The sequence below is a fragment of the Myxocyprinus asiaticus genome, chromosome 27, assembly GCF_019703515.2.
Source record: "Myxocyprinus asiaticus isolate MX2 ecotype Aquarium Trade chromosome 27, UBuf_Myxa_2, whole genome shotgun sequence".
In the NCBI taxonomy this organism is placed as follows: domain Eukaryota; kingdom Metazoa; phylum Chordata; class Actinopteri; order Cypriniformes; family Catostomidae; genus Myxocyprinus; species Myxocyprinus asiaticus.
In genome coordinates, this window is record NC_059370.1 from 33,270,871 (window position 1) to 33,281,938 (window position 11,068).

At 38.2% G+C, this 11,068-nt stretch overlaps 1 protein-coding gene across 2 annotated transcripts in view; it reads left to right on the forward strand.

The window, feature by feature from the left end:
- The window catches only part of LOC127417995 (mothers against decapentaplegic homolog 5-like), a 37,783-nt gene extending 28,542 nt beyond the window's left edge, over positions 1–9,241 (forward strand). For both annotated transcript variants that reach the window (XM_051658300.1, XM_051658299.1), the window contains exons 3-7: positions 3,446–3,703; positions 5,706–5,816; positions 6,720–6,941; positions 7,949–8,205; positions 8,518–9,241. In XM_051658300.1, coding sequence (XP_051514260.1) covers positions 3,446–3,703; positions 5,706–5,816; positions 6,720–6,941; positions 7,949–8,205; positions 8,518–8,661 — 992 coding nt within the window. In that variant the 3' untranslated portion in view covers positions 8,662–9,241. The remainder of the gene's footprint in view (positions 1–3,445; positions 3,704–5,705; positions 5,817–6,719; positions 6,942–7,948; positions 8,206–8,517) is intronic.
- The last annotated feature ends 1,827 nt before the right edge of the window (positions 9,242–11,068 follow it).

Consider the following 11,068-nt stretch of genomic DNA (forward strand, 5'->3'; position numbering starts at 1 on the left):
ACATGCAGGAATTATTAAAATCACGCACTACCCGCGATCCCGCTCCGAATTTTAGGACCTATTGAAAACGTTTTTAATAAATAACATGCCTAGGTTATATCACACGTAGAGCCGAAAAAAAAAAAACGTTTTTGTTATTGATGTTTTATTCAGGCTACTTTTCCTGTTGGGCAAGTAAAATTCTCTTTCACTTTTCCCTTCAAAAATCCACTTGTCCTGGACAGGCGTTAATGTTGAGCCCTGGGTGATTTAAAGGAATAGTTCGCCCAAAAATTATCATCTCATTATTTACTCTTACCCTATTGCCTTCTCAAATTCGTATGACTTTCTTTTTTCCTGTGGAACACACATTAATATATTTTTAAGGATATATAGTTTTTATATCCATACAATGAAAGTCAATGGGGTCCAAAACTTCCAAGCTCCAAAAACCACAAAGGCTGTGTGTAAAGGGTATCCATACAACTCAAGTGGTGTAATCCATGTCTTAAGTGATCCAATCAGTTTTGGGTGAGAAACAGACCAAAACGTTACTCCTTGTTCACAAAAATTTTCACATCAGTGATCTCCTTGGTGCGTTCATTAGAGAAGCTCGATTACGCTTTCTTGTGTTTGATATATGCGCAGAGTGCAGTACTCACAAGAGTTGTAGTGAAAAAAGTTACATTTTGGTCTGTTTCTCACACAAAAGCGATCATATATAGCATTCTGAGATGCTGTTCTTCTCACCACAATTGGACAGAGCTGTTATCTGAGTTACCGTAGACTTTGTCAGTTCTAACCAGTCTAACCAGCAGTGCAGTGCATAAAACCATCCAGAGAAGGATCAGGACCTTCTGTTAATGTTCACATCAACCATCAGAATGGGGGGAAAAAAACTGATCTCAGTGATTTGGACCGTGGCATGATTGTTGGTGCCAAATGGGCTGGTTTGAGTATTTCTGTAACTGCTGATTTCCTGGGATTTGCACGCACAACAGTCTCTAGAATTTACTCTGAATGGTGCCAGATACTAAAAAAATCCAATGAGGGGCAGTTCTGTGGACAGAAATGCCTTCCTTGTTGGTGAGAGAGGTCAACAGAGAATGGCCAGACTGGTTCAAACTGACAAAGTCTACAGTAACTCAGATAACTGCTCTGTACAATTGTGGTAAGAAGAATAGTATCTCAGAATGCTATTCTGAGATGCTGGTTGGCACTGTTTTGGCAGCACGAGGGGGACCTACACAATATTAGGCAGGTGGTTTTAATGTTGTGGCTGATCGGTGTACAGTTGAAGTCAGAAGTTTACATAAACTTAGGTTGAAGTCAACTGCTCCACAGATTTCATATTAGAAAGCTATAGTTTTGGCAAGTCATTTAGGACATCTACTTCGTGCATGACATGAGTAATTGTTCCAACAATTGTTTACAGGCAGATTGTTTCACTTTTTATTGACTATATCACGATTCCAGTGGGTCAGAAGTTTCCATACACTAAGTTAACTGTGCCTTTAAGCAGCTTTGAAAATTCCAGAAATTGATGTCAAGCCTTTAGGCAATTAGCCAATTAGCTTCTGATAGGCTAATTGGAGTCAATTGGAGGTGTACCTGTGGATGTATTTTAAGGCCTACCTTCAAACTCAGTGCCTCTTTGCTTGATATCATGGGGAAAATCAAAAGAAATCAGCCAAGACCTCAGAAAACAAATTATGGACCTTCATAAGTCTGGTTCATCCTTGGGAGCAATTTCCACCTGTTCAACACCTGAAGGTACCACGTTCATCTGCACAAACAATAGTATGCAATATAAACACCATGGGACCACATAGCCGTCATACTGCTCAGGAAGGAGATGCATTCTGTCTCATCTGTTATGAAGATGCTGGAAGAAACAGGTAGACAAGTATCTATATCCACAGTAAATCGAGTCCTATATCAATATAACCTGAAAGACTGCTCAGCAAGGAAGAAGCCACTACTCCAAAACTGCCATAAAAAAGCCAGACTACAGTTTGCAAATGATCTTACTTTTTGGAGAAATAATAATTATAATTAAAAAAAAACTTTTTTTATAATTTTATTTATTTATCACGTTATACATTTGCATATATACAGTGAAATTCTTTTTCTCACATATCCCAGCTAAGCTGGGGTCAGACATGATATGGCGCCCATGGAGCAGGTAGGGTCAAGGGCCCAACAGTGATATCTTGGCAGTGCTGGGGCTTGAACCCCCAACCTTCTGATCAGTAACCCAGAGCCTTAACTGCTGAGCCACCACTGCCCCCAGATGAAATGTCATCTGGTCTGATGAAACAAAAATTGAACTGTTTGGCCATAATGACCATCGTTATGTTTGGAGGAAAAAGGGGGTGAGGCTTGCAAGCTGAAGAACACCATCTTAACCGTGAAGCATGGTGGTGTCGGCATCATGTTGTTGGGGTGCTTTGCTGCAGGGGGGACTGGTGCACTTCACAAAGTAGTTGCCATCGTGAGGAAGGAAAATTATGTGGATATATTGAAGCAACATCTCTAGACATCAGCCAGGAAGTTAAAGCTCAGTCGTAAATGGGTCCAGAGCATACCTCCAAAGTTGTGGCAAAATTATTTAAGAACAACAAAGGTACTGGAAGGGCCATCACAAATCCCTGACCTCAATCAGATAGAAAATGTGTGGGCAGAACTGAAAAAGTGTGTGCGAGCAAGGAGGCCAACAAACCTGGCTCATTTACACCAGTTCTGTCTGGAGGAATGGGCCAAAATTCCAGCAACTTATTGTGAGAAGCTTGTGGAAGACTACCCAATATGTTTGACCCAAGTTAAACAATTTAAAGGCAATGCTACCAAATACTAACACAGTGTATGTAAACTTCTGACCCACTTGGAATGTGATGAAAGAAATAAAAGCTGAAATAAATCATTCTCTCTACTATTATTCTGACATTTCATGTTCTTAAAATAAAGTAGTGATCCTAACTGACCTAAGACAGGGAATGTTTTCTACGATTAAATATCAGGAATTGTGAAAAACTGAGTTTAAATGTATTTGGCTAAGGTGTAATGTAAACTTCTGACTTCAACTGTATATGCAGTATATCCCTGCAAGGATATTTGGCTTGTTTTTCTTGTGCATATTCAGTGGTGCAGACTGTGTTGGCTATCAAAAATATTTAGCCTCCAGAGGCCTTCTGATCCCTGTAAACTCTGTTGCCCTCTGCTTAGAATGAGATGTGCACTGTATTGAACTTTTCAAGGGCTGATATCACATGTCACTCAGGAGAGACAACACATTTGTGTTGAAGCTAGAAAACTGATCTGTTTTGCCTTAGCAATCACCTTGAAGCCAGAGCTAACCAATCAGTGCATGAATCTCAAGGATGCTAGATTATTTTTTTGCCAGAAATATGTAAATCATATGGTCTGTTTGAATGTAATTAAAAAAATAATTATTGTCTTTTCACAGTACTTCCCCCAGTTTTGGTTCCACGACACAGCGAGTTCAACCCTCAGCACAGCCTACTGGTGCAGTTCCGCAACCTGACTCACAATGAGCCTCACATGCCTCTCAACGCCACCTTCCCAGAATCCTTCCAGCAGCACAGTGGAGGAAGCTCCTTCCCAATCTCTCCAAACTCACCCTATCCTCCGTCTCCTGCCAGCAGTGGCACCTACCCCAACTCACCTGCAAGCTCTGGGCCATCTAGCCCCTTCCAGATGCCAGGTACATGTATTACAAGTCAAGATATTGACTATTCAGACATCAGAAGTTGGGTTGTCATGATAAAATTGCAGTAGTCCAGTACCAGGGAAAAGTTTTGCTAGAGCAAAATTTAATATGCTATTGAACACGCTCCTTTAAGTAATTTGTCACATTAACAGTCAGTAATAAATCAGGGCTGGGCATGAACTTTTCCAGGTATGGTACCAGGTACCGTTGCTGTCATTTGTCCAAAAACTATAAAAATGAAAAGGGATATGAGGGATCAGGAAGTCTACCTTGTAGTGATTGAGACATTATGCACAATTCACTCTACGTGACTTTGCATTGTTGATTCAGAAGAGTAGATTTCTCTTTTTCTGGTCAGTATTGTTGTTTGATTAATAAACAGCATTAGTTTTATTAGCCTGCAGTCATTCTGCAGGGCCCTGTGCACAGAGGACAACATTTTTGACCATTAATGCATACCACCACATTTTATATCGCAAGGCGTGAGTTCAAATGCATGTGCAGCTTTCGAAGGCAGCCACCTCTTAGTCAGGCAGCACACGAGTACCAGAGTCAGTACTCTGAACGACCGATTCTCTAAAATGTCTGGTATCGTTATATTTTAGTATGAACCCTAAGTACCAGTAATTTTAACATCCCTAATAAGAACTAAATGTAGCTTGTGTTTTGGGGAAAATTCCACTAGTAGCGAACTGTAGTTTGTCCATTGCCACATCAATATGGATATGTGATGCTGAAGGATTTTAATTTCAGTTGTGCAAACACCTATCATGAGATATGATGGTTGTGCACTGTAGATTGCTGTCAGTAAACAATGGAAATGCAAGCTAAGCAGCACACCAAAGCTCAGTGACTTCAGTGCGCTGAATGTCCTGCTAGTGGGTGCCCATCACTTGGCACTGGCCCGCACACTCCCTATTCTGTATCTGAGTGATTTGCTGATGCCTGCATCCGTAGGGTGGGTGCACTCAGGCAGAAGGAGAGCTAATGTTTTATAGCACTGTGGGTTAGAACTAAAGCTGGTTTTATTCATAGAATTTGCTTGATTCATCACAGCATCAACTGCGCATCACTGAGAAAATGATAAAAACACACAAATCTCAAATTTATGTTGCATTGTGAATTTAACTGGTTGTACTTCATGAGTTTCTTTTTGCGAAAACTGCAGTTTTTAGTGGACTAATGACTACAGATTTTATTGTTCTAAACAAGTGAGGTTTTTCATTTTCTTGGGTAAATAGGGGATAGGATATAGTGCGGACTTAAAGTTTTTTGGTGCAAATTCAACATTGTCATTTACTGATAATGAGGAATCATTCAGATTCATTGTCAGTTGAGTTTTTAAACAGCCAAAAAAAACAAAAAAAACCAAATCCAAATCCAAAGGAGAAGCACAATATAATTGTATTGTTTCCTACATGTTCATAACTTCATATAAAAGAGAACATTACCACTGGTACCATTGGTACCATTCCAGACATTGAATATTGGAATATTAACTATTATTAAACCCTTTTTAAAAATTCTTCTTGCATTTCTTTGGAGCCATTTAGGTGATTCTTAGCTGTACAAAGCTTTTGGAAGAGATTGAATTTAAATACAATTTGCATCTTGCATTTTAGCTGAACAACTGTTCTGTGGGACATTTGAATAGATAATATATTTATAAAGCAATATGTATATCTAAATAATAAACGCCCCTGCTGTAGATTCACATTTGCCTAGGTGATAATGTCAGCAAGAAGCCTCTAAAAATAGGCTAGCTGTTTTCTGGGATCATTAATCAGTCTAAAATATATGTAAGATTGACATTAAGGTGGGTGTTTGATGTAAGGGATTTGCAAAATCCGACACTAGAAGGTTTCCATAAGATGCGAAGCAGCTTCCTATAAAGATTCATCAGAATTTAGGCTCAAGGGAATTGCAGTGGAAGCCCATTTATTTGCATCAGGCCTCCTCTCCAAACCACTCTCTCTCTCCGGTGTCTCTTTACCAGCTGATACCCCACCTCCTGCCTACATGCCTCCAGATGAGCAGATGGTACAGGATGGGTCTCAGTCCATGGAGACTGGCAGCAGCATGGTGCCCCAGAACATGCCCAGAGGTGGTAAGAAACTGCTAACGTCCATTTATAAGCAGACAATATCAAGATATCCAGGTGTTAGTTCACTGAGCATATTAAATGCCATGCTTTTTTGTAAGATGAATGGCTTTAGTAAGCTTAATAGACCATGGTTGCCACATCTTGTTTTGAAAAAAAAAAATTGCCTATATTGAATGCTAAACAGAATTTTTATAGAGTTGCCCTTAGAAGTGCATTTTAAGTGTATTTTCATCTTTGCAAAATTACAATGTTTAGAGGACACATCATTTCTCATTTGCATAGTATGCAAACATGCTGAAAGAGCTCCTGACCATGTTTGAAAAGCTTGTTGATCTTTACAGGGGCCCAAATAACGCCAGATTATTTCTCAGAACGAACCTCACTTTTCCATTTTTGCAAATTCTTGTAGCCATCTTGTCCCAATATTATTTTTAGTGTACCAGAATGTACAAAGTCAGTTTCTCTCATGTTCACGCAGGTGCCCTAGCAGAGTAACCAGTGGTGTAGTTCATCAGATTAACAATGCTAATGTTTTAAACACCAAAAAGTGTCAGTACTTTGTCTGAATTTTGAACATTAATATCTTTTGTTTTATCATTCAAAACCTAATCAGCTTCTTTTTATGAAATGGTTTGCCTGAAAATGTGCTTCTGCTATCTTAATAAATCCCACTTGGTTTGATACTTTATATAATGCAATGACAGTCATACAAATTTAAGTGCGTCTTAACTGTCCAAATATATTTTGGGCCAATGTAGCTAAAAATTGGCTATTGTGAAGATAAATCTGTAGCTAAAATTAAGCTCTCTGATCTCTTTAGCATGTTTTTTCTGGCTGATATTGCAAATTATCTGATTATGTGGACACAATAGATGGCTTAAGCCCAAGGTCTTGTTTTCATATCAGATGTGCAGCCAGTGGAGTATGAGGAGCCCAGTCACTGGTGTTCAATTGTGTACTACGAGCTGAATAATCGTGTGGGAGAGGCTTACCACGCTTCCTCCACCAGCGTGCTGGTTGATGGCTTCACTGACCCATCCAGCAACAAGAACCGTTTCTGCCTGGGCCTGCTCTCTAACGTCAATCGCAACTCCACTATTGAAAACACCCGCCGCCATATTGGAAAAGGTATACACACCTTTCAGGTTGTTATCTGGAAGATCTTTTTTTTCAAGGTCCACAGTTTCAATTTTCCCCCTCTGTCCTGGAAACCTAGTAGGGGTTTTGAAACCCAGTGGGAGGTGACTTTTACCTACAGAGGTTCAGCAAAGGTTTGTCATTATAGTGACCTAGAATGACAACCTTTAGCCTGTTTAAAGGAATATTCTGGTTTCAATACAAGTTAATCTCAGTCGACAGCATTTGTGGTATAATGATTACTAGAAAAATGTTGACTTGTTTATATATATCGTTTAGTAAGCAAATATATTACTAAAATCATGGAAACATGTATAGTGTTTACTTCTTAAAGCTTTAATGTTCATTGACTGGCCCCAGTTCACTTCCATTGCAATTTTCATACTGTAACTATGATTTTTACTTTGTTTTAAATAAACAAGGGATGAATCAAAATTATTTTTTGTGGTAATCAACATTATGCTACAAATGCTGTCAGATGACCTTAACTTGATTTAAACCCAGAACAAGCTGCAATGATTATTTATTTGGCCATAATATCAATTTACAATAATCATCTTGTATGATTAGGCATGACCTGTTTGAAAAACAGCAGACAAATACATGTTTACAGTGTACACTTGGCAAGATAAGACCAACTATAAAAGAAACAAATGTGTCAAAAGCGTAAGCTTCTGTAAGTGTTTAATTACATTGGTGCTGGATCAAGTACCATTTTTAGGTTGTATTGTGATTCACTGTTGAAATTTGGAAAGGAAATTGACCAGAATAAAAGCCTACAAGTACAGACCTAAAAAGGGATTCATTCTTTTTCCAATCTTGTAGAAATGCATGTTTTTGTTTAATAAAAAAAAAAAAAAAAAAATATGTGAACACTTTTTCAGGAAATGGCCATAATGTCGAGATTTGAGTTCTTATAGTGTTTCCCATTCAATATAATGGCAAATTCGTGAAATACATATACAGTAAGAGCATATCTCCCGTGTTTGAACTCGCAGGTGTCCACCTTTATTACGTTGGAGGGGAAGTGTATGCAGAGTGTCTGAGTGACACCAGCATTTTCGTCCAGAGCCGGAATTGCAACTACCATCATGGTTTCCACCCAACAACTGTTTGCAAGATTCCCAGTGGCTGCAGCCTCAAGATTTTCAACAACCAAGAATTTGCTCAGCTGCTTGCTCAGTCTGTCAACCATGGTTTTGAGGCTGTCTATGAGCTCACCAAGATGTGCACCATTCGCATGAGCTTTGTAAAGGTAAGTCTGTGAAGTTTCTATGATGCGTATGTTCACCACAAGTGGGAAACTTTGCAATAGCTTTTTTACAAGGATATTTTTATGTATGGAAAGTTTGCTCTCCCCTTTGCCATATAAGCATTTAACAGTTCAGGGAATAAAAACCGTAGTAGTAGTGGTGCCATAACTACTTGCCTAAACTTATTGCTGTAAGCGTTTTTCCCAGCATTGCTTCGGTTTTTCATAGTTATTTGCCAGTGTGAGTGCCATCAATAATTCTGTTTAGAATTTGCAACAAGGAAAAATGTACTTTTTTTTTCTCTCTCTTTTTAGGGTTGGGGGGCTGAGTATCACCGACAAGATGTGACAAGCACCCCTTGTTGGATAGAAGTGCATCTCCACGGTCCCCTACAATGGCTGGATAAAGTTCTAACACAAATGGGTTCTCCTCTGAACCCCATCTCTTCTGTCTCGTAATGATGGGGCCCTCTCTTCTCGCTAGGAAGATCTTTTTATGAGCTTTTTTTTCTTTCTCCCCCCCCCCTTTTTTTAAAATTCACTTTTGAAATAAAAGGAGGTCTTAAGGGATGAACTGTTTACACTAGCTGCAGAAGGGTTTGCGAATCCTACAGCAGTCAGAGCGATAAGAATGAACTGGGGCTCTAAGCACAGCTAGCAGAGGAAAATTCTAGGCAGTGACAAAATGGACTAACTACTGCTTTAGCGATTACCTTCATGTTTGTTTTTTGCATAAAATTGTTTTAAAATGATGCTTGTATGACTGATTTCTCTAACTGTAGCTAATCTAGAAGATTAAATTGACATGCTTTCAAGTATCTCTATTTCACTTTACACCAGTTGAAAATGGCAATTTCCTAGTTCTATCAGGATCTTTTTAATTGCTATGTTTTCTAATCCCAATTATTTGCAAGGCATCTTTTCCTCCTTTTACTGTTAGACTCAAAGCTCATTAAAAATGTTTCCTTTTTATAGCTTCTGTTGCCTCAAGGCAAAACACAAAGTTACTGCTTTTAAATAAAGTTCTTTTTATCTGTCAGTTGACTTGTTTTTCTTTTATAGCAACAATGTTTTACAGTCTGACTAAGGAAAACTAGTAACCTCTTAGAATACACATTAGTCATGAGGACTAAGAGCAGTTTAAACACCCAAGTCTTTGCACGATTCATTGTAGTGTTTGTGTTATTACACAGCTTTTTTGACTAGTGCAGCATATTCTTGCATGTGTGTTTATTTTTTTTACAAGCACATAAATGCACCATTTAACAGAAATATAAAAAACAAAATTGTGTAGGAACAGTTGCTACAAATATAGCATGTACTTTTGTTTTCCAAAAGTAAATTTCTAAGAAGGTTATGTTAATAATGTGCCTGGAGACTTAATTTGACCGTGTTGTCTGTCAGTTGGTTCCCTCTACTGGACAAACAATGATATTTGTTTGTTTGTACTAATTTTTATTTTTATTTTTATTTTTTTTGGGACGAGGTACTAAGCATTTCATGTACAGTCCAAATTTGAAAAAATTGTAATTTCATTTTTAACCATTTTCTTCATTCTTGTCTGTTACATGGTCAAGTTTTTCCATGAAAGTGTGCATAAGCCTGCAAGCAAAATTCTTGATATTCATGTCAGCATCTAGTTATTTCCCATAAAAAGGCTAAATTATCAGATGAGACAAAGTTCTGTTAAAGGAATAGGTCACCCAAAAATGAAAATTCTCTTATTATACAGTGACTAGAACTTTGAAGCTCCAAAAAGCACTGAAATGCAGCACAAAAGTAATCCATAATACTCCAGTGGTTAGATCCATGTCTTTAGAAGTGATATTATAGGTGTGGGTGAGAAACAGTTCAATATTTTTGAGTCTTTTTTTGTTTTTACTAAAAATATCCACTTTCATTTCCACGTTCCTTTGTTTTTGGCCAATCAAATTTTCTGTGCATTTCCACACCTACAGGGCAGGGAGGAGAATATATAGACCATTTCAAGGACTATTGGTCTGTTCAAGGAAGTGATGTATCTGTTCCTTCAACATTTCCTACTACTTGTCATACTCATTCAAAACAACAGGGGGGGAGGCGCTTCATTCAGAGTGACTTTAACACGATTAACTGTACTAATGCTAACACAATGTCATTTTAAATTGTCTTTATTAAAATGTGGATAGTGTTGTTTGGTGACTGTATGCTCCCTGGATGCCTGGAACTAATGGAAATTAAAGCATTTAGATTTCCAAAAAAGCAACCACAAATGGACGCATGAACCAGTGAAGCGAGACAGCTGGATACTGCAGTACTAAAAAGGCTGTAGCAAGAAATTCTGGGCCCCTTTCATATTAAAAATTACAGTTTAAAATTTGTTGTGGGCCCCTTTGGACATGTGGGCCCCTAGAATTGTTACCACCTTTCACCCCATTAGCTACGGCCCTGAGTACTAATAACTTTAATTCACATCTCATCTCTGGTAGGTGAATGAAATTTATGCCAACTATTAAGTTTGAAAGGTAGAGCTCTAAAAGGGACTATAGGTTGCTCCCATTAAAATGAATGAAGCTGCGCAAGTCATTTACTATTACATCAGTCATTTAGCAGATGCTTTTATCCGAAAAGACTTACAAATTAGGAACACAAAAAATACATCTTTACTTTGGCCGCAGGTCACGGTGACAGCCTAATTGAATGGTTTTATTGAATATAATAGGAGTGATCCAATATTCCCGATCTCTCTGCTGAGGAAATAATTATGAGCATCTAAACTGCAATACAATTTCATCGTCTAATTGTGTAGATGCTCGGTATCAACAACTTATCTGGATTTGTCAATCCAGGTAAACGTTTGATATTCTGAGGAAAATTGTTAACTCTG